General features: G+C 41.5%; 1 protein-coding gene across 25 annotated transcripts in view; it reads right to left on the bottom strand.

Moving 5' to 3' along the window:
- Positions 1 to 18,830, bottom strand: part of ABI3BP (ABI family member 3 binding protein) — a 463,829-nt gene extending 444,999 nt beyond the window's left edge. For all 25 annotated transcript variants that reach the window (XM_056556215.1, XM_056556227.1, XM_056556223.1 and 22 more), the window contains exon 1: positions 18,496 to 18,830. In XM_056556215.1, coding sequence (XP_056412190.1) covers positions 18,496 to 18,574 — 79 coding nt within the window. In that variant the 5' untranslated portion in view covers positions 18,575 to 18,830. The remainder of the gene's footprint in view (positions 1 to 18,495) is intronic.
- Positions 18,831 to 27,496: the final 8,666 nt, after the last annotated feature.

Here is a 27,496-nt window from a genome sequence, read left to right as displayed (position 1 = left end):
CCAGACTCAGCCCAGCCAAGTAGCCAACCAAACCAGGATTCGAGCAGAGTTACATGATGCCTTTGGTATTAGATGCAATCTATTAGTTTTGCTCTTTAAAGGACATCTGCAGCATGATTAACACTTATCCCCTATCCACAGTATAGGGGATAAATGTTTGATCGCGGGGGGTCAGACCGCTGGGACCCCCTGTGATCTCCTGTACGGGGCCGCGGCTGTCCCATGCAGGGGGCGTGCCGGCCGCAGCATGACGTTGCAGCCGGCACGCCTCCTCCATACATCTCTATGGGAGAGGCGGGGAGGCAGCGTTCGTGCCTCCCCGTCTCCCCCATAGAACTGTATGGGGACGGGGAGGAGACGGGGCATCACCGTCGACCTCTAGGTCGACGCTACACGCCTTAGCGCTCACCATGAGCGCTAATGGCGGCGCCCCGTTAGGGAGATCAAGGGGGGTCCCAGTGGTCGGACCCCCCACAATAAAACACTTATCCCCTATCCTGTGGATAGGGTATAAGTGTCATACCGCTGCAGTTGTCCTTTAAGTTTATTCTCTCTCCCCCCATACTTAGCGCCTGAATGGACTCTAGAGAAATATGCGGTAAAGAAAAATGACAGCAGCAGAAAATGTGTCAACCAACCCATTTTTTTCTACAACTGCCCCCTGAAGCTTTTCTCACACACGAGAAGGTGCCCTTAGCACCACCGAGGCATTATACTGAATTAATTTTGCAACTGTGTGGAAATATCATGGCTGCCATATGGCACTATTATGACCTCCGTGCAGCCCTACTAGGACATTGTATGGCACTTATATTAGTACTGAATGATACCACATGGGCTCTGTATACCACTACAAAGAGCATGGTACACTAAGACTGTAACACAGTATCATAACAGCAGAAAGCAAAGAATGAGTGAGAATAAATAATTCTTACCACACATTTTAGGTACACATTTTGAGTATTCAATGACAGTATGGGCCTAATGAATTTATGCTCAATTGTTGGTGTTCAGAGTAGAATGTAGCCATTTCGATACAGTACATTTATAGTATGGGTATAGTAAGTTTTATTTGGGCAGTTTATTTCTATATATATATTATAGATAGTATATACATTATAACAGGTGTGATTTTGTATGTGTACTCTATCCTGCTCTTTTTTTTCCCCACTGTAAGTTCTGTCATAATGGTGACAACTATATATAAAGTAGAAACTGATTTACTGTAATCTTAAAGGAGTGCTCTGAATTAGGTGTCTAAAATACTGAGTACTGTACTTTAGCCTACTGTAGCCTTTGACAAGGTAGTTCTACCACCTGTGGTGTAATGTTTATGTGTAGCAACCTCCGCTGTGCTAACCCAAATTAACAAATTAGCAAAGGATCTCTGTACCAAATAACACACCAAGGCTACAAAAGCAGTTAAAAGGCTCTCATCACTGCCAAGTTTTTCTAGTTAACATGGTTACAGAGAAATTCCAAGTAACAAGAAGATGAAATAAAAAACATCTGCATAGCTTGGGCATATGCAATGCTGTATGTTCCAGAATCAGCTAGGATCGTACTGTACGTTATAAATTTTGAAAGCGTTTGGGCTGTTGCTGTAGCACTTATTGCACTAATGTAACTTAGAAGCTGCCAAAGTATGGACTGTACAAACATTCAACTGTAGTTATTGACTAAGAGTCATAGTACATTCCTTTCATTGGGATTTCTGTTGTTTTGAAGCAGATAGTTACAGACAAACTGAAGGTTCCTATCAGCCATGACATTTACAACTTTAAAATATAACTGCATTTTCAATAAGCTTTTGAAATTTCATGTGACAAGGGTCTTTATGCTGACCCCTCCTGACTGAGCACTAAAATAAAGGGGCAGGAGCACTGTTTCTCCTCACTTCCCAAAGAAGGGCTCATAGACTTTCTATAAGCTTGTCTTCAGTGAACAAGGAGAGAGTGTCCAGCTGAGCGCTTTAGTCCATTTGTTTAAGTGAACACTCTTAAAAGCGTACATAAAGGAAACACGTACGTATTCTTTAATTGTACAATGCAAAATATTTGTGCTGCCTTTCTTTGTTGATATATGAAGATTTTTACATTGTAGCAACTTGTGGTCTTTACCCCCACAATTTATATCAATTCCTATTATAATCTTTACAGGGTATGTGCATATATTAATAGCCTGGCAGCTGGCAGGTGCACACGGTTATGTCAACTACACTATGCCGAGAGTAGAAAAGAATTAAAGGTGCCCATACACCTTAGACTAAAGTCATATGTACATGCAGATGTTGGGGAATTCATCCAACTATTGTTATTGTGACCTCCTGACTCTCCACCTACAGAAGATGCCAGGGGAGTGAAGGGTTCAGCGTGTTCGATTTCCGCTGTCCAATCCAACTGTTCTGAGGGGTAAGCTAGCGCCAAAGCAGTCTGGCTGTGGCTTACACCTCCCTATAGAGGAAACACAAATGCTTAGCCATGTCAAACATTCATGTTAACAGTGGGAAATCAGGAAAATAACCGTTCAACTGGAAATTAACAATGTATGGGCACCTTTAGCATTATGCACACAAGCATTTGTAATGTGAGAAACATGTTGGTAAAGAAAAAGGCCACATTTTTAATTATTGTATGATATATATAAATCATTTTGTAGTCTTTCATAGGAATGCATTTGTAATGGATTCAAGATATGTATCTCATCTACCCTGTATATAATAATGGGCACAAAGCCCTTGAAAAAGTTGGAAATGGTACACCATTTAGGATAATTGAAAGAATACATTTATATAATTTCCAGTCATAACTTGTATCTTATCTGTCATGCTGTATTATATTAGTGAAATGTGGCCTATTTTAGAGAAGCAATAATGTGACATTTAGGAGACTAGATCAGGGAAAAATGCAACTTGGCAAATAACCTTGCTCCGACTACCATGGTAAAAAAACTCCTGCCTGTCTGCCTATGGTGATAATTTATAGACGCAAGATGATACAATTTCTCAGCTGCCTTTGAATAGTTCCGGTGTCTATTTAGTGGGGTATGCCAAATACTACTACTATCAAATCTGTAACAGCCATATATTATTATCCATAAAAGTTGAATGTCTATAGAAATATTTATAGATAGATTCCAGTCACATTGTAGACCAATGATGCCGCTGAATACACTTCTAGATTTAATGGATGATCAGCTATAATTCATTAATTGTTTTATAGAATAATTATCACAAGAAAATAAATTACAGTTTGCTTCACCACCCGGGAAATCTACATGAACAAGGTGAATTATCATTTTTTTCAGATTCCAGTACATGCCCAATGTGTTAGGCTGGGTTCACATATGTCCGGCATACGGCCTAAATCTCGACACAACTGATGCCACAACTGATGCCAACTTGTCATCAGTTGTATGGCATGCAGCGTCCATTGTTTCTGGGCAATGGACAGGGGAACGCGGCATGTCCAACCATCTGGTGTCAAAATTGAGACGCTGGATGATTGTGAACTGTCCCATTCAGATGAATAGGATCAGTTCTAGCATCAGTTTCCCTCCGGTGCACGCCAGAGGGAAACTGTGCCGGACGACTGATATATGCGAACCCAGCCTAACAGGGCTTGTAACTAATATAATATCTTCATGTGGGATCCAGTGTTTATGAAAACCAATGTTCTAATTACAAAGAATCAAAATGTATTTTCTTTCCAATAAAAAAAAGCATATTATTTTATAAATTAAATCTGTGGCAATTAAATCTGTTCAAGAACTGGACTCCTTGGGGGATATGTATCAAAACCTGTGTAGAGAAAGAGCGGGGCAATTGCCCATAGCAACCAAACATTTTTCACAGGCCTCTTCAACCTGTTAAGGATGAAGGGCGTACAGGTACCTCTTGCGTCCTGGTACTTAAGGACCAAGGGCGTACCTGTATGCCGAATCCTTAAACAATCTTAAAGCAAGCGCAGGAGCTGCACTCACTTCAGAACAGTGAGTGTCTACTATCTGCAGCCAGACACTCATTAACCCTTTAGACTCCATGATCAATGCTGTGTAAATAAGTGTAAAAAAAAAATAATAATTCTATGAGGCTAAGTTTCCACTTTTTTTTTACACCTAAAAAAGATGCTAGCAAAAAACGCCAGAAAATTTGGATTTAATTTTATTTAAAAAAAAAAGTATCTCCACCCCTTTTTTGGATTGCTAAAGTCCAAAAAGAATAAAAACCGCCGGCAAAAACGCCAAAGTTAAAACCCACATGGCGTTTTTCTTGACTTCTACGGGACTTCTATGGGAAGAAAACTCTAAGATTTTCCTTAATAAGAAAAAGCCAAAGTCTCAACAAGAGGTAATTTTTGAAAAGGATAAAAAAAAAAAAAAACGCCAAACTGAAAAACGCCAAGTGGATATGGCATTTTGCAGTTCCCTATTGACTTGCAGCTAACATCTGGCGGCAGTATTTTTTCATTAAAAAAAAAAAAAACGCCATGCGGCAGAATGGCCATTTTTCATGACCTTTTTTGGCCAAAAAAAAACAAGTGGAAACCTAGCCTAAAACTCCCTCCCCTATTAAAAAAGCAAACCCCCCCTTATTTTCCCATTTTACAAAGATAAAGTAAAGGAAAAAAGTTTACATATTTAGTATCACCACATGCGTAAATGTCCAAACTATTAAAATATAATGTTTATGATCCCGCACGGTAAACGGCATAAACTTAAAAAAATATCAAACACCAAAAATACTGATTTTATACGGAAAAATAAAAAAAAGTTATAGGGGTCAGAAAAGCACAATTTTATGCATATGAATTTTGTTAAAGTTTGCATTTTTCTTTAAGTTGTATAACAATAAAAAAATCTATATAAATTGGGTACTATTTTTATTCGCATTTATCTACAGAATAAAAAGAATCTATAATTTTTACCATAAAATGCACTGGGTAATACCCAAACTGGCTAAAGATTGCTAAATTTTGTAATCATTTTCCGCTTGCAAATATTCATTTTTGGGTTTCATGGAAAATCTTATGGTAAAATGAAAGAGGTCAATACAAAGTACAATTGGTCTCACAAAAATCAAGCCCTCATATGGGTTTGCAGGTGAAAAATAAAAGAGGTTGGCTAGGTTCAGACTACGGAATTTCCGCCTACAATTCTGCTTTGAAAGCAGAATTGCAGGCGGAAATTCCGCTTGCTAAAATGTACTGTATAGTGAATGGGTTTCCGTTCACAAATTCACACTTCGCGATTTGTGAAGCGGAATTTGTGAACGGAAAATCCGCTTGGAAATTTCCGCCTGAAGAAAGGGGTTGCTCTTTCTTCAGGCAGAAATCCGCGGGAACACATTGTAGTCTATTGGAGGGCTGGCTGCACTCGGAATCTCCGGGCGGAAATTTTCTGCCCGGAGATTCCGTAGTCTGAACCTAGCCTTATGGATTTTAAAAGCAGAGGAGGAAAAAACTAAAACAAAGTGTAGCAAACCTCTCCAGCTCTAGACAGTTCTTAGAATGGATAGAGGTGTCAGCAGAGAGCACTGTGGTCAGACAGAAAAGAAATGAAAAAAGAAAAGAACTTCCTCTGTAGTATACAATAGCTGATATGTACTGGAAGGATTAAGATTTTTAAATAGAAGTAATTTACAAATCTGTTTAACTTTCTTCCAGGGGAGTACCCCTTTAAATGGAAAAGAGACCTATATTCTTTAAATCAGTGGGGGTCCCAGCAGTCAGACCCCCTCCAATCAGCTAGTCATCAATTAGCCTGTATGCAGACACATCTTTTTGTTATGTCCCCATGTGAGTGTTAATATCACACAATGGGTCTGTGCGCTACTAGAGCATTACTGTTACTAGAGATTTAAAAAAAATTCAATACAGCCTATTCGTTGAATTAAAAATAAAAATGAAATAATGTGTTTAATAAAGTGTGCGTGTTTCACTTTTTTTCTCTATTTGTTTTACATTTTTAGGTAGTACTACTACTCCCAGCATGGAACAGACTGTTCCATGATGGGAGTAGTAGTACCTGTGCCAATAGACAGATCGCCCCAGGTGCCACTACTGACACCCGCTGCGATCGTCCTGTATAATGTAAAGATGCGGGCGGCTTTCTCGCATTTAGAGATGACGATCACATCAGGTGTCAGGAGTGATACCTGCTGTGAACTGTCCATAACTGCAGGTACTACTGCTCCCAACATGGAGCAAACTCTGCTCCATGCTGGGAACTGTAGTGCATGCATTAATAGACAGATCGCAGCGAGTGTCACTTCTGACACTCGATGCAATCGTCCTGTATAATGTATAGATGCAGGCGGGCGGCCGCTCTTCTCTGGTCCCACTGTAGTATAAGTATATGCCATATATATATATATATATATATATATATATATATATACACCTATTATTCATATTTCCTGCAGAAAGCTGTGATTGGCTGGAACCATTTGGCCAATCAGATCTCTCTGCAGGAAATAGGAATAAGTGATGTGAATTCTATTCACATCACTGGCCAGCTGGAGCATAGTGCAGAGATGCCAGCACAGGAGAAAGCCGCTCCATCTCTGCAATAGAAAGGACAATCGCATCGGGTATAAGGAGTGACACCCGGGGTGATCTGTCTATTAGTAAAGGTAGTACAGCTCCCATCATGGAAGTCTGTTCCATGCTGGGAGTAGTAGTTCTACCTAAAAAAATTGAGAAAAAAAGTGAAACACACATACACACATTTTATTAAACATAATATTAAAATACATTACAAATAAAATAAAAAAATTTTGATTTAGAACGAAAACTAGAAAAAAAAATGTATGAAATGCACTCCTTATTCATTTTTAATATTGAGCGCTGAATTTTCTGGCCCCTGCCCGCTCCTGAAAATTGAAAGACAAAGAAAAAAAAAATTATTTAAATTTTTAATCAGGGATCAATTTATGTGGGCAGGCAGGGACGTAAAAATGTAGTCGACAATAAAAAAAATTTGTGTGTGTGTTATACATGTTTTTTTCTTTATTTTTTATATTTTTTAGGTAATACTACTACTTCCAGCATGGAACACACTGTTCCATGATGGGAGTAGTAGTTCCTGTACTAATAGACAGATGGCCCTGGGTGTCATTCCTGACACCCAATGCGATCATCCATAATATAGCAGACATGCGGAGCGGCTCTATACAGCGCTCGTATGTTTGCACTATACTCAGTGCCGGCCAGTGATGTGGATAGAAATTCACATCACTCATTCATATTTTCTGCCCAGAGTGGGGATTGGCCGGATGGTGGTTGCAAAGCTTTGCTGTCAGAGGGAAATATGAATGGTGAGTGGCCGGCCGGAGTACAGAGCAGAGATGCAAGCGCAGGAGAAAGCTGCTCCGCATCTCAGGGATGAAGGATGATCGCAGCAGGTGTCAGGAGTGACACCCGCTGTGATCTGTTCTGAACTGCAGGTACTACTGCTCCCAACATGGAGCACACTCTGCTCCATACTGGGAGCTGTAGTACCTGTATTAATAGACAGATCGCAGCGAATGTCAGTCCTGACCCCCACTGTGATCCCCCTGTATAATGTATAGATGCGGGCAGCTGGCTGCTCTTCTATGGTCCCCTGCACTGACGTATATATACACATATTCATATTTTCCACAGAGAGTTGTGATTGGCTGGAGCCATCTGGCCAATCCCAGCTCTCTGCGGGAAATATGAGTAGGTGTATATATACGGCAGTGCAGGGGAACATAGAAGAGCGGCCGGCTGCATCTATACATTATACAGGAGGATCACAAGGGGGGTCAGAAGTGACACGGGCGATCTGTCAATTAGTACAGGTACTACTACTCCCATCATGAAACAGTGTGATCCATGCTGGGAGTAGTAGTACTACCTAAAAAATAAAAAAAATGTGAAAAACACACACAAACTACATTTTTATTAAGCTTCTTTCACACTATAGATTATTCATCCGTTATTAAACATCCGTTTTCTGTATTGTATAATAAAAAAACAGATGTATAATAACGGATGAAATAACGGGTGCTAACGGCTAAATAACGTCTGTCAAAATAACGTACATATTCAGCCGTTAAGACCCATTATAACATCAGTCATGTACCGTTATTTTATCTCTGTTTTAACACCTCTGCTTACAGACTCCCATAGCAGAGACTACTACTACTCCCATCATGGAACATACTTCTTTCCATGATGGGAGTAGTAGTTCCCCAGCTGCAGGAGTCTGCCGGTGGCTGGGGAGGCTACATTAGTGTTTGTACTACTATCCCCATCATGGAACAGACTCTGTTCCATGATGGGGGTTGTAGTACATGGGCTGAGAGATTGATCGCACTCACTTCTTAGACCCGATGCAATCAGAAGTTATTAAACAGGGGAGTGGGCAGCATGCTCCAATCTGTTGCAATGTACGGTGTATTTTTACTTTCGTTTTTAAATTCCCCATCTGGGAGCCCTGAATGGCTCCTCCGTACCGGCCATTCAGGGCTCCTGGCGGAGTTTTTAAACTTACAGTGTATGGGTACAGAGATGAGCAGTGGGGAATAGACTGACATGTCCCCGCTGTGCGCTCTGATTGCACTTGGAGTAGGGCAGCAACGGGGACATGTCGGGAATCAGCGGCGGTGGTGAATGAATGAAGCAGCGCACAGGGGGGACAGGTCCCTCCATTCTCGTCTGCTCATCTCTGTCAAGTACAGAGATGAGTAACAGGGAATGGAATGGCATGTCCCTGCTGTGCTCTGTGACAGGGCTAGAAGATGACCAGGCAGCAGGCAGGAGGGAATCATACATATACACATGGGGGGGGGGGGGGGGGGGGGTGAATGAATATACTTAACTCAGGGGAAATGTGATTATACAGTAATTAGGCACACTGTTAAGTTTAAAAAATATATAGGTAGAGCAGACTTCTGACTCCTATGGCTGCTGGTGTCTAAGATCTGTCACACTCCAGCAAGCATCTCATACTGTTCTTTCTCTATCCAGGCACAGCTCCATACATACAGTTATGAATTGGCCTGGCAATTTTGTATCAACCATATGTATGGCTATGTAACCTAAACTAACAATGAAATCTACACAGCACTTGCTATACCTGCTTCGTTCAGCTGATAGAGAACCCTAGATGGGGCAACCCAGAGACCTTTTCTCCTTTTTACATTCACTGGAAATGGAAAAGGAGGAATAACTTAGGATATTAGGTTAGGATATTGCTAGAAAGACAAAACTGTTTATTAAGTATTTTCAGTCTGTATTACAAAAATTACAAGCATTTTTGTAATATACATATACTTCCGTTAATTGAATAGCTTAATTTACAAAAGGTTGTGCCTTAGGTAGTTAAAAAATTCAGGCATAGACAAAACCATGCCTATGTGAGACAGCCAGTGGCTGCAAGATGGATGCTGCTGGGCTCACCAGTAATATAGCCTGTCCATTAACCACCGCAGTGGGAATGGTCTCATCTGTAACAACTGCTGCACTGCAGGAGAACACATCATACATTGTTCCTTCTCTGCCGCACATCAGCTTCTACCTCTGCAGAAGGAGAAATGCATTTGTGGAGACATTAGACTCTTTCACCTCTATTAATCCATCTAAACTACATTAATCAGTCCATACCCTAAGGGATACAGAATCTGTAATTGTTATCTTTCTACTCCCCTGCATTCCACAGTTGTAAATCTGCAAACAAATGAGCCTACATTGTCTTTTCTATCACACTTTTGGCTATTTGTAAACTTACAAAGGGTAAATGCAAGAGAGTAGAAAGATAAAAATAAAAGATTCAGATTCAATATTTTCTACCTATTTACTAATTACTATAGTTCAGGAGGGTTTTTGAAGGTGACGGAGTTCCTTTATATATACAGTGACCCCCGACCTACAATGGCCCCGACATATGATCATTTCAACATACAATGGCCTCTCAGAGGCCATCGCATGTTAAAGGCAGCATCAACATATGATGCTTTTGTATGTCGGGCCATCGCATAAACGGCTATCCGGCAGCGCAGAAACGATGGTCCGTTTGGAACGGATTACCATTGTATGTTGGGGGACCACTGTAGTAGCTTTTTAGTCCATCAGAAAATCAGACAACATTTGAGCTGCTTCATGGCAGCCGTCTTCAGGCAATGTAGCAGCTCAAACATCTGATATTCTGATGGTATAAAAAGCTACTCACTTTATTTCACCAATTTGGAGTGCTGCAGTGATCTCTTCTTTGGTTATCTGGTTATCTGGTTGGAGCCGCAGGAGTCAGGGCCCCCCCCACTGGTTTGCACTCAATCTAAATTCTCTGCCTCTTTATGTGTGCTGATTCTTCCCTTGCTTTTGTAGATAGATAGACACATGAGAAAGATAGGTAGATAGACAGACAGACAGACAAGAGATATATAGACAGACAGTAGGAAGAAAAACAGCACAGCTCTTTTGCTTCACAATAAAATGTCCTATTTGTTAATGCACATGAATTCTGGAGCCTGGGTCAAGGGCCAAAAGGATTTCTCTGCCGAACACAGATCAATGTAAAAAAGTGACATTTATTTCATACAAAAAAGGTGTCTTTACAAAAGCTTTGGTTAAGACTAGAGATGAGCGAATTTACAGTAAATTCACTCATCTCTAGTTAAGACACTTTCTCGTATGGAATAAATTTCCATTTTTTGTGCATTAATCTGTGTGCTGTGGAGAGATCCTTTCCTTCTAGATAGATTTCAACTTCAGCTGGCAAAATAGAGCAGTAACCCTGAACAATAATCCTCCATGTACACTCTCAGTCCTGGGTGCCACCTTAAGGGTATGTTCACACGTACTTTATATGCTGTGGATTTTATAAACAGTAACAGAGCATACTATCTGCAGCAGATACAGTAAGTTTGAACATACCCTTACCTGTAGAGGCATCCTTATTTCCACCAATCTCAGCATGCACTCTCTCTCCCAGTCTGAATGTCTGTGGGGAAACTAATCCTTATAACCTACACTCTTCCTCTGAAAAATGACACCAATAGAATGGCAACAAAAACCACCTATAGTAATGCTCCTACAATTGTCACCATACAATAACCACCAATAATGCCAAATTCATGCAAAAATAGTATAAACTTTATTAATGTTCTAACCACAATTAACAATAACAAAAGGAAGGACAGACAACCCCACCCCTAAAAAACATATACCCCAGAATGGCACTGGTGCCCTGGTCCTGATTATCAAAAGATGGTAAGTAACAGGAACACTGCATAAGGTTATGTATCCCCCTTAACATCGGTACGGCAGTGTATACATCAATACAGGGTCAATTATAAGAATTATATATATCCATCATACACTACCTGTAGTAGGCATGTTCCCACAGGCCATCCAGGGACACCGTGCACCCTCAACGGACGTCGTTTTGTGGGTCTCCCCACTTCGTCAGGAGGTGCTGTCATCTCACCCCTTTGCTCCTTATATATGCCTCCATAATCGGCGCACGGATCGCGTCCCGGAAGCGGAATCCGGAACCCGCCACTGGGTGTCCACCACCATGTGACCATGACAGCTTCCGCCCAAACGTGACACATAGGGATCTAATCCTTAACATGATACTAAACTTTTTTGGGGGGCTAATAAGATTTTTAGCTACAATATACAGTCCCTGGCTTCCCTATTTAACAGGCTACCTCACGCTCATGAGAGATGGCTTTTTCTCTAATAACAGCTTTTAATCTTCAGTATCTGTCTCTTATCATCTTCACATACTAGTCACCTAGAATCAACTCCCCCTCAGGTGTCTCTAGCTCTTCCTCTGACTTGGTCCATCAGTGTGTTCATCAGTAGCCGTTGAGCCCCAGACCTCCACTGACACTTGAATAGGTCTCTCTAACTCTCATCTACCAAACCTATACAGTAGGCACTATTACACTTACTTTTAAAGACATTCCTAGTCCCACTTACAGCCATTGCAACATAATGCTTTTTGTGCTGCAAAGTCCACTGTCAAGTCAGCCCAGAATGGCAGACCATTGACTCTTCCCTAACCAGCACCACCTCTTCCTGGAGAATGGCATACAGGAAAAGCATGGGAGTACTAGCCTCTATAATTCCAAAACCCCAAACTACTAAAAACACATAAACCTTGTGAAATAAAAACACAATTACAGGTTTGGAATAATATATGGCCTCAGTCTTTTATTAGATAAAAACATAAATAAGCAAACAAATTAATTAAATAAACAACAAACAAACAAAAAAAAACTCTTACAATAAACATTTCATCAACCTCCATCAGATATCTCAACACCTGTCTACCCAGCAAAGGTGGGTGATACCCATTCTAATGAAGGACCGTGACAACCAAAAGGGAGGGAGGGCAGGTCCTCTACCAGGCTTGAACCTGACGTACAATGAAGAGGATAGTGGGTCAAGTCCTGGGAAAAAAGTGAGGGAACTCACCCAAGATTTCAACTCAAGGGCTGGTCCAATAGGACTCCTGCTAATGGAAACAAAGTTCCTGCAGGACCTGTATCTATCCGTCCTTTCTCGCCAAATGACCCTTTCCCAGCTCTAATCGGCCTGGATACATGAAAGCACTTGGAGACAGGTAAGAACCAACCACTAACAGCTGTAAGATGACCTTAACCTAACCCCAACCACAACATAAAAAGGAAGAAAGTAGACCCTCCATAACAATTTTGGGATAGGGAGATATCTCCCATGTGGCCCTCCACCATGGCTACAGGCCTGGGGCATTCCCAGTGTTGAAAACTAACAAAGAAAATGGTGGCACTGCTGACACAATGGTTTGCTAGATCCTATTGAATGTGCCATCTGGTGTCTAAAATTGAGAGAAACAACATGCAAAATAGTATAATCCAGTAATAAACCGCAATATTGTGCAATTATATCAACAAAACAGTGTTTCTCAATGCAAACATGACACGGTATATGTTCTTTGTAAGGTAGAATGTATGGGTTAGGGCATTTTACCCTCCTTACCTACAGTAGGTTGTAAAAATGTATTTTGACTGTCTAGAAGCCCACATTGTTCATTTGCACCATTTTACTCCATAAGACTAGGTTTCCACGCAGGTTTTTTTTCTGGCATTTTCAGAAAACTGCCACAGCAGTTTTTGTGCCAGAGCCAGAAGTGTATTTGAAAGGAATGGAAAATATAAAGGAAGGACTTAAATGTTTCCTTTCTACTTGTCCACTTCTGACTTTGGCTCAAAAACTGCAATGGAGATTTCCACAAAAAATAAAAATAAAAAATAAAAAATTATTCCAGAAAAAGCCTAGTGTGGAAACCTAGCCTTATAGAAGCAGAACAACATAAATAACTGTCATGTGATGAATCTGATATACTTACACTTAGGCTCCCTGAAGCACCCTATTGAGTATGCTATGCTGAAGCTAGGTTCATATCTGTGCTGGAGGCTTAGTTTGGGGTATTTTTTTTATACTGTTAAAATTTAGTGACATGATGGGTACCAGCCATAAGACCAATGCATTCCATTATAGTTAGTGGGGTTTGTTGGACCCTCTTGGTGTCGGGGACTGGCCTTTTTAGTTTACTGTTGCTGAATGGAATCTGTGATGGAGGCCACGACATGTGAACATGTGAACCTTCATTTATGACATCATTTTGCCAGACAACTGATTCTCCACTAAGTAGTAGAATGTTAATGTATATCTTTAGAACTAGATTTTTTTTTTACATAGCGCTCTGTATGTTACCTGGGTGCCATCATTATATCAGCTATTTAGACCTACATTCAGCATCTTTGGTGAAATCTGTAATGAAGAGTCCATACAGAGCCTCAACACATATGTGAACACTGCCTAATTTTGAGGTTCCAAACTTCTTTGGCAGTAAGTATTCCATAAAGCAAAAACTGATGATAACTAAACAGTCCACATGTCCTATTATTTTCTATGGGGTACAAAGTGATAACACATAAGTCTACATCAGTCTTATTAAGTTCCAAGATCAGTTTGTTTGTTTTTTTGTTCTGACTGAGATCAATGAATGACAGGTTGGAAAAAACGTATGGGAGCTGACACACACCAATACGAATCTGCCATTATTTGAACACCAATTTAATATAGTTCAGGTAGAGAGATAACAGACCACATCTCGCTTCAAAAGTCACTAACTACAGGTTTTCAACAAGCTTTTACTTGAAAAAGACTGATCCCTTTAAATGAAGGGATCTATAAAATGTCCTGTCGGTACTATTGTAATGGATCCAACAGCACATAGGGAATGCAACTTATTAACAGATAAGCATGCAAATAGGGGATCTATTGAGTGGTTTGGGCCCTCAGACCATCTAGCTGTCTCAACTAGAGATGAGCAAACTTACAGTAAATTTGATTCGTCACGAACTTCTCGGCTCGGCAGTTGATAGCTTTTCCTGCATAAATTAGTTCAGCTTTCAGGTGCTCCGGTGGGCTGGAAAAGGTGGATACAGTCCTAGGAGACTCTTTCCTAGGAATGTATCCACCTTTTCCAGCCCACCGGAGCACCTGAAGGCTGAACTCATTTACACAGGAAAATCATCAACTGCCGAGCCGAGAAGTTCGTGACAAATCGAATTTACTGTAAGTTCGCTCATCTCTAGTCTCAACCAACACCTTTCTTGTAAAGTAGTCAGTGGCATCCTACCTTTCATGAAAGCAGTCATCAGCCATGATTCCTATAAGCTCTGATCTGGAGTTCAGAGGGCTGTCTATTAAAGACTATGGGGGAGATTTATCAAAACCTGGGCAGAGGAAAAGTTGATTAGTTGCCCATAGCAACCAGTTAGATAGCTTCTTTAATTTTTCAAAGCCTCTTTAAAATTTAAAGGGGTATTCTAGGAAAAAAAAAATTATATATCGACTGGCTCCAGAAAGTTAAACAGATTTGTAAATTACTTCTATTAAAAAAATCTTAATCCTTCCAATAATTATGAGCTGCTGAAGTTGAGTTGTTGTTTTCTGTCTGGCCATAGTACTCTCTGCTGACATCTCTGCTTGTCTCGGGAACTGCACAGAGTAGAATAGGTTTGCAATGGGGATTTGCTTCTACTTTGGACAGTTCCCGAGACAGGTGTCATCAGAGAGCACTTAGACAGAAAAGAACAACTCAACTTCAGCAGTTAAAAAGTACTGAAAGGATTAAGATTTTTTTAATAGAAGTAATTTACAAATCTGTTTAACTTTCAGGAGCCAGTTGATTGGTTGCCATTGGCAACTGGTCAACTTTTCCACTGCACAGGTTTTGATAACTCCCCCTATCGCACTAACCACTTTTAGTTCTTTTAGGTTACATTCACATGTACAGGATCCGGCACAGATTTAATACGCAGGATTTGTAATTACAGATTAGAAGCTGTGCTCAGTCATTTAGTTTACATTGAAATCTGCAGCAGCAAATCTTGTTCATTAACTCTGCGTATGTGTGAACATACCCTTAACTGGAAAAGGTCTGCCAAATTGTCTTTGAGTACATAAGAAAAGTGCCTATGCAGTAATATGCTTCTATTTTTGGAATTACAACCAAATGTGGCAATATAAAAGGACAGTTGTTAGAACTCAAATATATCTTGGCAACTTGTATTCTGTCTTTGATACAAAAGAAAGCAGGGTCACACTTGACTTTGTTTCACTACCCTTTTGCTACATTACAGTGATCCCTCAACTTACAATGGCCTCAACATACAATAGTTTCAGCATACAATGGTCTTTTCTGGACCACTGTAACTTGAAACCAGACTCAACATACAATGCTATGGAATCTGCGAAACGTGTCAATGGCTGGAAGAACCGACCAATCAGAATGGATATTTCTCTTGTAAAACTCCTGTATTCCTAAAGTGCATGCACTGACTAGTGTCTGGTAGGGCCCCCTACAGTACAGGGAGGTATTACATGTTCTGTACTCTTTACCTGTATTACTGAAGCATATGCACTGACTAGTGTCTGGTAGCGCCCCCTGCAGTACAGGGAGGTATTACATGTTCTGTACTCTTTACCTGTATTACTGAAGCGTATGCACTGAATAGTGTCTGGTAGCGCCCCCTACAGTACAGGGAGGTATTACGTGTTCTGTACTCTTTACCTGTATTACTGAAGCGTATGCACTGACTAGTGTCTGGTAGCGCTCCCTACAGTACAGGGAGGTATTACATGTTCTGTACTCTTTACCTGTATTACTGAAGCATATGCACTGACTGGTGTCTGGTAGCGCCCCCTACAGTACAGGGAGGTATTACATGTTCTGTACTCTTTACCTGCTCCTTTGGAAATCAGTTGAGGGCGGCTCCATTTTCCTTTTTTTTAGGACATTGCGCATTCTGTACAGGACTCTGAAGAAGCTTCTGTCCTCTAAATAGACCAGTGTTTCCCAAAGAGGGTGCCTCCAGCTGTTGCAAAACTACAACTCCCAGCATGCCGTCCGGGCATACTGGGAGTTGTAGTTTTGCAACATCTGGAGGCGCCCTGGTTGGGAAACACTGAAATAGACAGTGATTTACAGCAGATCTTTATTACTTTTATATGTAAGGACTTGCTTTATCTATATTAGTTATCTACTTATTATTCTTTATTTCTCACTTTTTCCTATTTTCGGATGACATTTTGGTGGCTTCAGAACCAATTACCAGGTTTTCATAGAGTTCTGGTCTCAACATACAATGGTTTCAACATACAATGGTCGTCCTGGAACCAATTGCATTGCACCCTACTGTATGACTGTAGATGCAGTTCCTTGAAATACTGAGCCTCATCTTTAGTTTACCATATCTAAGCCCGCACTTCAAATGATGAATGTCTTGTTATGTTTAAACTTTTTTTTTTATGAAATATGAAAGTTTGTAGCTATTGCATGGATATTTTAAGACATTGCTGCTAGAAGACTTTTCACACGGATACAGTAGAACTCCAGTCATTTATCCCAGATTGCACCAACTTGGAATATGGTCAAGAATGACAAAACGTGTGTCACCAAACCCTCCTGCTGTCAGTGAGATCATATATAAGGCTACTGTAGATGGTCCAGTGTCACATACTTGAAATGATATCATTATACATTAGGCTAAAACCTGTCCTTGATAAAGTAGAAGGAAGTGTACTATTCGGATACATGACATTACTAGGACTCCAGCTGTACTATTGCAATATGCCAAAAGCAAGTAACAGAAAATGACTCACCCAGGCAAAGGGGGGAGTGTCACTATTCTTCACACAAATACAGTGGTCCTTCAAGTTACAATATTAATTGGTTCCAGGAGGACCATTGTATGTTGAAACCATTGTATGTTGAGACTAGAGATGAGCGAACTTACAGTAAATTCGATTCGTCACGAACTTCTCGGCTCGGCGGTTGCTGCCTTTTCCTGCATAAATTAGTTCAGCTTTCAGGTGCTCCCGTGGGCTGGAAAAGGTGGATACAGTCTTAGGAGACTCTTTCCTAGGACTGTATCCACCTTTTCCAGCCCACCGGAGAACCGGAAAGCTGAACTAATTTATGCAGGATAAGCCATCAACTGCCGAGCTGAGAAGTTCGTGACGAATCGAGTTTACTGTAAGTTCGCTCATCTCTAGCTGAGACCATAACTCTATGGAAACCTGGTAATTGGTTCTGAAGCCACCAAAATGTCATCCAAAAATAGGAAAAGGTGAGGATTAAAGAAAAGTAAGTAGATAACTAATATGGATAAAGCAAATCCTTAAATATAAAAGTAATAAAGATCTGCTGGGAGCTGTAAATTACTGTCTATGTCAGTGTTTCCCAACCTGGGTGCCTCCAGCTGTTGCAAAACTACAACTCCCAGCATGCTGGGAGTTGTAGTTTTGCAACAGCTGGAGGCACCCTGGTTGGGAAACAATGGTTTATGTAGAGGACAGGAGCTTCTTCAGGGTCCTATACAGTACACACAGTGTCCCAAATGGAGCCACTCTTACTTGGTGTCCAAAGGAGCAGCTAACCCTGGCACATGTAAGGAGTAGTACAGAACTTGTAATACCTCCCTGTACTGTAGGGGGCGCTACCAGACGCTAGTCAGTGCATGCACTTAAATAATACAGGGGTTTTACCAGCAAAATGCCCATTCTGATTGGTCAGTTCCTCCAGTTGTGAAATGTCTCACAGATCTGGACTGTCTGTAGCATTGTATGTTGAGTCTGGTTTCAAGTTACAATGGTCCAGAAAAAAATATTGTATGTTGAGACTATTGTAAGTTGAGGCCATTGTAAGTTGAGGAATCACTGTATACCACTATATATATATATATATATATATATATATATATATATATATATACACACACACACACACACACACACAAACCATTTCACTATTTAGAGAACATATCACCTCACAAACATGCCTCATGTGTGTTCATGTCCTCTCAGTACTTCACACTGCATTATGAGTTTTTCCTTACACTTCCAATTGCAGAATAGAGCATTTCCACATACAAGAACACAGCAAAACATGCAGAAGGTATATACTTGCCTTTTGGTAACTTTTGTGCATCTCCAAGGTGAGCCCCAATAATTCCACAGAAAAGAAGGAGGGAGAGCCTTGAGACCATGTTTGCAGCTCCCAGCACAATGACAGATGCTGGTGTGTAACTCTCAGCAAGGTGGCTGCAGTTTAAACTTCTTCCCTTTCACTCACAGGGGCAGTAACTGGGACAGAGCTAAGTTTAGCTGGGCGGGAACATGACGGCATCTTCTAAGCCAGCTTCATTTACATAAAGGCAATAGTCTGACAGACTCCTTGGAATCGTCTGCATACAAAGTGAACAGTAAATGTGCTATACTACTGGAAGATGAGGCAGATGGAAAAGTAGTTTCCTTGCAGAATGTGAAGTGGAAGTGCAGCTCTACACTGATATACTGTGGACCAGCAATTCCCTTGTACTGTGTCATTCCTGTCATATTATTGTGATGTCACTGAAGCTTAGTTGAGTAATTGATGGTACAGGGTGTGTGGTGCAGGGCAGATGCTGTTACCCTAGAGGCAGATGGCATTAACCTCTTCTATTTGTGATGCCAGGGCGAGGTTTAGCCTAAAACCACCCTAAGGTATTCCGCTGGATCCTGGGCTAGACATTGGGGCAATAAAGACTCCGACGCCAAGGTACGGATAACGGTAGCTTTACTGAGGGTAGACAGTTGGTAAAATCTATACAGTTCAGTCAGGGCCCAAGGAGGTGACCGGTGATGCAGAGACCTTAAGGGCTTGCTGGGACTTGTAGTAGGACTGGACAATTGAATGCAGACCATGCTGACTTGACAGATGACATAAAGCTGTGACTTCAGCTTACTTGACTTGATGGTGGCTAAAGGATTTTACTTTGAGAGAGAGAAGATAGTTCCACCCAGGGCTTATATGGGGAAGACAAGCAGGGAACCTATAGGTCACTCTTGGGATCACCTGGTCACTGATACCTCCTGGGTAACAATCACATGACATAACTCTTAAAGCAACATTACATTTTATAACACTTTACATGGTAAAACATATTTACAATGTGGAAACAAGTGCAGGGGGCCTTGGGGACACTGAAGGAGGCTGCCTGACAGAACAGCAGGAGCACGGGGTAACACCTCTCATACTGGGCCACCACAAATTCATATGTGTAATACATAAATTTAGGTGTACTACTGTGGTAGACATAGACAGTAACATATGACTAACCCTCAAAATGATGTTAAAATTGAGACATTAGCCAGTATATCCTTATATAAAGGACATACCTGAGCCTGCACACCAACGCCAAGGTTTCTCAAGTGGCACGGGACCTAACACTAAACCTACCTGTGCCGTGGGCACTTACAGCAGCATTAGGTCCAACTCATTGCCAGCTCCCAGTTACCTCGTGTGGCTAAGCACACATACAATAGGAGGAGGGAGGAAACCTATGAGCTCCACCCAAGTTGCCTGATATGTTGCCAGTGTGAGGTGGTTGTTTGCGCCCCCGTAGATCCATGCTTCCGCTCCTCCCCCAGCTCTCCGAACATTTCCGAAGCTAGAACTGGGGGAGGGCAGAGCAAGGGGAGAGAGAAGGTCCACGCCCCCTCCCTCATCTCCCCTCCCTGAGCTCGGCTGCTCGGCTGGACGCAGATCTCTACGACACGCCCCCTCCCTGAGGACATAGATCGCAACGGCAGGTCCCTCCCTCATCTCCCCTCCCAATGAGCTCTATGTGTAAAGGGGGACATTTAGCCCGTACAGTATGTCCCCCTTTAGCCCGTGCAGTATGTCCCCCTTTAGCCCGTACAGTATGTCCCCCTTTAGCCCCTGCAGTATGTACACATAGAGCTCATTGGGAGCACTGCTCTACGTCCTCAGCTCGGGGAGATGAGGGAGGGACCTGCCGTGGAGATTTACGTCCTCAGCTCGGGGAGATGAGGGAGGGACCTGCCGTGGCGATCTATGTCCTCAGGGAGGGGGCGTGCCGTAGAGATCTGCGTCCAGCCGAGCTCAGGGAGGGGAGATGAGGGAGGGGACCTGCCGTGGAGATTTACGTCCTCAGCTCGGGGAGAGGAGGGAGGGACCTGCCGTGGCGATCTATGTCCTCAGGGAGGGGGCATGCCGTAGAGATCTGCGTCCAGCCGAGCAGCCGAGCTCAGGGAGGGGAGATGAGGGAGGGGGCGTGGACCTTCTCTCTCCCATTGCTCTGCCCTCCCCCAGTTCTAGCTTCGGAAATGTTCGGAGAGCTGGGGGAGGAGCGGACGCATGGATCTACGGGGGCGCAAAAAACCACCTCACACCGGCCTCACAGGTGCACCAAAATGCTGGCTGTAATAGTGATTAAGGTGCATTAGATTTGGAGTTTATTCACCTCCAAGTGCAAGATATGAACAACAAGAAAAAAATGTGGTTTCAAATGGCAGGAGGTGCTCAACCCCAAATGCAATTGTGCATTTATGCTGGGGGATCAGATCCTGCACTTGTCGTCTGTTGCCAAGATTAATCCCCAGTCTTGTACTTGGAGGTGTATTATCTCCAAATCTAATGCACCTTGATCACTTTCTAGGCAACATTAAGGTTCACCTGTGAGGCCAGCAACATATCAGCCAACTTAGGTTGGGCTAATAGTCTGCCTTCCTCCTCCAACTGTATGTGTGCCCAGCCGCACTGGAGGTAACTGGGAGCAGGCTGTGAGTCGGCCCTAATGCCGCTGTAATTGTCCACTGGCCCCTGGTATTGCCCATACAGCACAGGTAGGTTAGTGTTAGGTCCCGTGCTACTTGAGAAACCTTGGCGTTGGTGTGCGGGCTCAGGTATGTCCTTCATATAAGGATATATTGGTTAATGTCTCAATTTTAACATCATTTTGAGGGTTAGTCATATGTTACTGTCTATGTCTACCACAGTAGTACACCTAAATTTATGTATTACACATATGAATTTGTGGTGGCCCAGTATGAGAGGTGTTACCCCGTGCTCCTGCTGTCCTGTCAGGCAGCCTCCTTCAGTGTCCCCAAGGCCCCCTGCACTTGTTTCCCCATTGTAAATATGTTTTACCATGTATTCATATGTTACTATCTACGTCTACCAAAGTAGTGCACCTAAATTTATGTATTACTCTATATGTTACACATCCATTGTGGATGCCATTGTGGCACTTGTAGTCTGCTGCAGGCATCCTCCATTGTATGTAGTTTATGCTGGGGATCGTCCTTAGCAACAGACTACAAGGGCAGGATCTGCTCCCCCAGTATAAATGCACAACTGCATTTGGGGTTGAGCATTTCCTGTTATTTAAAATCATGTTTTTTTTCTTGTTGTTCATAATTCATATTTATGATGTCATCCTGCTTACCTGAATGTAAAAGGAGCTCACCTGACTAAAACCCATGTGTAAGAGTCATAGAAAGTTACTGAGTTATCTTGTGATGTCACAGAACTTAGCTTCCATATGTATCATTATTTAGGAATCCGTACACGTAACAGGGCAGGGGGACCATATAGAAGGCTGTATGACGGCTCATTTCCTGCCCCATGACCTGTAGTTTTTTTTTTTTTTTTAGTACCACTTATGTGTATATGTGACTAAATGTATACTAACAAAAAAAATATTTGTGGGGCAAAAAAAATACAAATGGAGATTCTACGCAGTGCACATTTCAGTAAAAATTACACCTTATCTTTATTCTGTAGGTTCATAGGGTTACAGGGATACCCAATTTATGTAGATTTTATTTCATTTTACTACCTAAAAAAATTATAACTACATGCACCAAAATTAGTATGTTTAAAATTGCCATCTTCTAACTTTTTTATTTTTCCATATACGGAGCGGTATGAGGGCTCACTTTTTGATCTGAAATTTTTATCGGTACCATTTTGTTTTGAGGGGACTTTTTGATCGTGTTTTATAAATTTTTGTTAGGATATACAAAGTGTCCAAAAATATGCAATTGGTATTTTTTTTTACATAAACGCCATTGATCGTGCGGTCTAATTAACATTATATTTTATAGCTCGGACATTTGCGCACATGGCAATACCACATATGTTTATTTTTATTATGTTTACATATTTTTTTATTTGGAATTTGGGAAAAGGGGGATGATTAAAACGTTTAATATGGGATGGGTTAATGGGTGCTTTTTTTTTTTTACACTTTATTAGTCCCGCTGGAACTCCAGTGAATGGTTAAAGGTCCCTTTAGACGCCACTGTCAGCTTTGACAGCAGCGATCTAAAGGGTTAATAGCTGGCCACAGCAATTGCCTGCATATTGGCTATTAACAGCAGCCCCCAGCTACAGTAAATCAGCTGGGGGCCAGCCACTATGGCGCGAGCTTGAGTCAGGAGCCCGCGCCATACACTGCTTGCCATCTTAGGATGAGCCGGCTAGTCTTTAGATGGCAACCGGTTAACTGTATCCCCTTTAATATTTATTGTTTATGTTGTTATTTATTGCCTAGGTTAGAAGTAGCAGTGTTAAGGTCCAGGTGAATAATGATCGAGGTTGCAGAGGGTGTGACCTTAACAAGGCCTGCATGGGAAGAAAGCCCACCCAGGATTTTGGGACACATGCCCAGGATCTCTGGACAAGATCACCTTCAGCTGCATGTGTGTCTTTAAGACAGACATGACACATAGTTGAAATGACACTATAATGGAATCAAGAGCCAGGTACTTTCTTTTCTGTCACAGTGGACACAGCTGGGGACTTTTAGTACATGCATCATCAATGTTTTGTGCTGCATGCACTAAGAGAACAGAGAGAACCTGTGTGGCACAGAGGAGACAAACTACTATTTGGTGGTGCAAAGGGGGCAAACTATTTCATGGGGCACATAGGCAGTAAACTACTATATGGGGGCACAGAGGAGACAATCCAACGTAAGGGAGCACAGAGGAGACAGAAAGGGCCTAACCACCATATAGGGGACAGAGGGGCCTAACCACCATATAGGGGATCGAGGGGCCTAACCACTATATAGGGGACAGATGGACCTAACTACTATACTAAGGGGAAAGAGGAATCAAATTACTATATTGGCGAAGAGTGCATCTAAGTGCTATATAGGGGCACATAATGGGCCAAACTACTATTTAGGGGGAACGGATGTGCCTAAATACAATATTAGGGCACAGAGGAGGCGAACAACTATATTGGGACACTACACTACAATATTATAGCACCGAGGGGATTACCTATTTCATAGGGTCACAGAAGGGACCATACTACTATATGGGAGCATAGATGGGTTAACCTACATAAAGAAGCACAGGGGGAGCCTTAATACTATATGGAAGCATAGAGGAGCCAAGCAACTATATGAGGTAACAGACTTAACAACTATGTCATTTAGTGGGCATTACTACTGTGTGGAGCAAAAGAGATAGAGGTTTTTATATAGTCAAGGAGGGTGCTGAAACAAGGAGCCTAAAAGATTGGTCAAGCACCTTCTGCAGAAATAAGTCATGATCGGGAGAAATATTCATGTTTTTTGGGCTGGATAGAGAAGAAACAACTCCAATCAGAGGATACATTGCCTCCTAGTTAGTGAATGTCATCACTTTTATGGTTTGCAAAGTCTGTGTAGCACTAATATCTATCACTGTATGAGTATTTTAAGGGTAAATATTTTTGGTAATAGTATAGTGGTATTAGTCACAGTCATTATATGGTCGTAATGGTAGTCGTCATGGTGCAGCAGTATTATTCTGTAACTCTTTATTATTACATCACTATGTTGTGGTAATATGTAGTCATGGTACGGCAGATTGATTTGTACCTTGTACAGTGATATTAATTGTAATGTCTCTTGATATAATAGAAAATTGTCTTATACTTGCTCCTTCATTACATTCTTGTGATGTCACAGCAGCTCACCTGACAGAAGACACAGCTATGATGTCATAGTCCCTTACCTGCGGTGGAACATTATCATTGGAAATCATTCCATTTCATAGTAGGATCATTCCATCAACAGGATACAGATATATATTCTCCACAATTACTGGCTATATATATACTTTTTTTTTACAGTTAGTAATGTGTTCTTTTACAGACAAAAGACTCCTGATTACAATGTTTTAGATACTTGCTTATTATGCAACAGACTAATTTATTAATTAAAATGGCTCCAAACCAGAATAGTTCTATATGAATGACAGATGTAAGGTATTTTTCTCATCACCTAAATTCTTCTACTACTTGACATTCTGCTGTTTCATTTAAAAGTAAAAGAGAAAATATTTCACAAAAGATGTAACACAGCATGCTTAAATGGACACTCTCATTAAAATTAATTTTTGCTAATGCACTCCTTATGGTAAATAAAAAATATTTGTAATATACTTTGTTTAAAAAAAAAAAGTTTTCTATGTTTTATTTGTGCTTAAAAAAGCTCAAGAGCACATTTTCCCCATTTTATACACAGACTTTGGACCGAAGCCCAAACACAGGAAGTGCAGCCTGGAGTGCTGAGGCGGTGTGTGTCCAGCCTCATCCAATCATGGCTCCTTTCACACTTAAAGGGGTACTCCGCCCCCAGACATCTTATCCCCTATCTAAAGGATAGTGGATAAGATGTCAGATCGCCGGGGTCCCGCTGCTGGGGACCCCGGGGATCGCTGCTGCAGCACCCCGCTATCATTACTGCGCAGAGCGAGATCGCTCTGCACGTAATGATGGGCAGTACAGGGGCCGGAGCATCGTTACGTCACGGCTCCGCCCCTCGTGACATCACGGCCCGCCCCCGTCAATACAAGTCTATGGGAAGGGGGTGTGGCGGTCGTCACGCCCCCTGCCATAGACTTGCATTAAGGGGACGGGCCATGACGTCACGCTGCTCCGGCCCCTGTATCGCCCGTCATTACGCATAGAGTGAACTCGCTCTGTGCAGTAATGATAGCGGGGTGCCGCAGCGGCGATCCCCGGGGTCCCCAGCAGCGGGACCGCGGCGAACTAACATCTTATCCCCTATCCTTTGGATAGGGGAAAGATGCCAGGGGCGGAGTACCCCTTTAACTGCCATATGCTGTTGATTGGACACACTCCCCTCAGCACTCCACGCTGCATTTCCTGTGTTTGGGCTTCGTTCCAAAGTCTGTGTATGAGATGGGGGGAAAATGTGATCTTGAGCTTCTTTAACACCTTAAGGACTCATTTAACCCCTTAAGGAATCATTTTTTCCTCCTTACCTTAAAAAAATTATACCTCTTTAAATTTTGCACCTAAAAATCCATATGATGGCTTATTTTTTGCAACACCAATTCTAATTTGTAATTACATCAGTCATTTTACCGAAAAATCTACAGCAAAACAGAAAAAAAATCATTATAAGACAAAATTGAAAAAAACTCCTGTTTCTATGCAGTACATTCTCTTCATTCTGTAGGTCCATACAATTAAAATGATGCCCTACTTACATTGGTTGGATTTTTTCGTACTTCTGAAAAAAATCATAACTACATGCAGGAAAATTTATACATTTAAAATTGTCATTTTCTGACCCCTATAACATTTTTTAGCGTATTGGGTGGTATGAGGGCTCCTTTTTTGCGCCGTGATCTGAAGTTTTTATTAGTACCATTTTTGTATTGATCGGACTTATTGATCGCTTTTTATTAATTTTTTCATGATATAAAAAGTGACCAAAAATACACTATTTTGGACTTTTTAATTTTTTTTCGCGTACGCCATTGACTGTGCGGTTTAATTAATTATATATTTTTATAATTCGGACATTTCCGCATGCGGCGATACCACATATGTTTATTTTTATTTACACAGTTTTTTTTTTATGGGAAAAGGGGGGGGGGATACAAACTTTTATTAGGGGAGGGGTTAAATGATCTTTATTCACTTTTTTTTTCACTTTTTTTTTTTTGCAATGTTATAGCTCCCATAGGGGGCTCTAACACTGCACACACTGATCTTTTACATTGAACACTGGTTTCTCATAGGAAACCAGTGATCAATGATTCTGCCGCTTGACTGCTCATTCCTGGATCTCAGGCACTGAGCAGTCATTCGGTGATCGGACAGCATGAAGGCAGGTAGGGATCCTCTGGCTGTCTTGTAGCTGTTCGGGATGCCGCAATTTTGCCGCAGCGATCCCAAACAGCTCCCTGAGCTAACTGGCATTGTTTTACTTTCACTTTAGACCCACTGTTCAACTTTGAACGCAGCGTCTAAAGGGTTAATAGCGCGCGGCACCGTGATCAGTGCTGCGCGCTATTAGCCACGGGTCCCAACCGTTGTTAGAGGCCGGGCCTGACCCGCTATGACGGGAAAGGGAAAGGACTCAGAAAGGGAAAGGACTCAGTACGTACCGGCACGTCCTTGGTCCTTAAGAGGTTAAGCACACAATAAAACATAGAAAACTTCATTATTTTTTTTTAAACAAAGTATATTAGAAATATTTTTTATTGACCATAAGGAGTGCAATAGCAAAAAATTTTTTAATGAGAGTTACCATTTAAGACTGTGTCTCTATGGCTTCCCCCATGGCCAGTAAAAACATCTCTTGGAAATATGTGGACCACTAAACTGCCTAATGTTCACACTGCTTCAGGGAATACAATCAATCACCTGACCACACTGACCTGTCACATACCTAAAATGAGGGATCATTCAGTAAGTACCACATTCTTCACATGTATTGCTTTCTCCTAAATTTTGCAGAACATTTTACAATAATGTGTGTATGTTGGTCTACAGTAATCAATTAGTGTTTAAAACATTCCCTCTACATTTTTATTCAAACACTATAAATGTTTGGCTAGTGTATGGTTGATTTGGATGAATTCTTAATTACAGCTTAAGGGTCCGTTCACACTGAAATTCAGCAACTAAATTGACAAACAGCACCTTTCAGGGGTTTTTTTTTGCCAGAAGATTGATCAACAAACTACTAGGGTGGGTTGGTATACAGTAACATGAGTAAACTGCATAGGAGGTGCAGCATCACTATAAAAGTACATAGGGGGCACAGTGACACTATTAAAAGCTACATGGAGCACACTGGCATCATTAA

The sequence above is a fragment of the Hyla sarda genome, chromosome 2 (genome assembly GCF_029499605.1).
Source record: "Hyla sarda isolate aHylSar1 chromosome 2, aHylSar1.hap1, whole genome shotgun sequence".
Lineage (NCBI taxonomy): Eukaryota > Metazoa > Chordata > Amphibia > Anura > Hylidae > Hyla > Hyla sarda.
The sequence above is the reverse complement of the archived record's forward strand: the minus strand, read 5'-3'. Positions and strand labels throughout refer to the sequence as shown.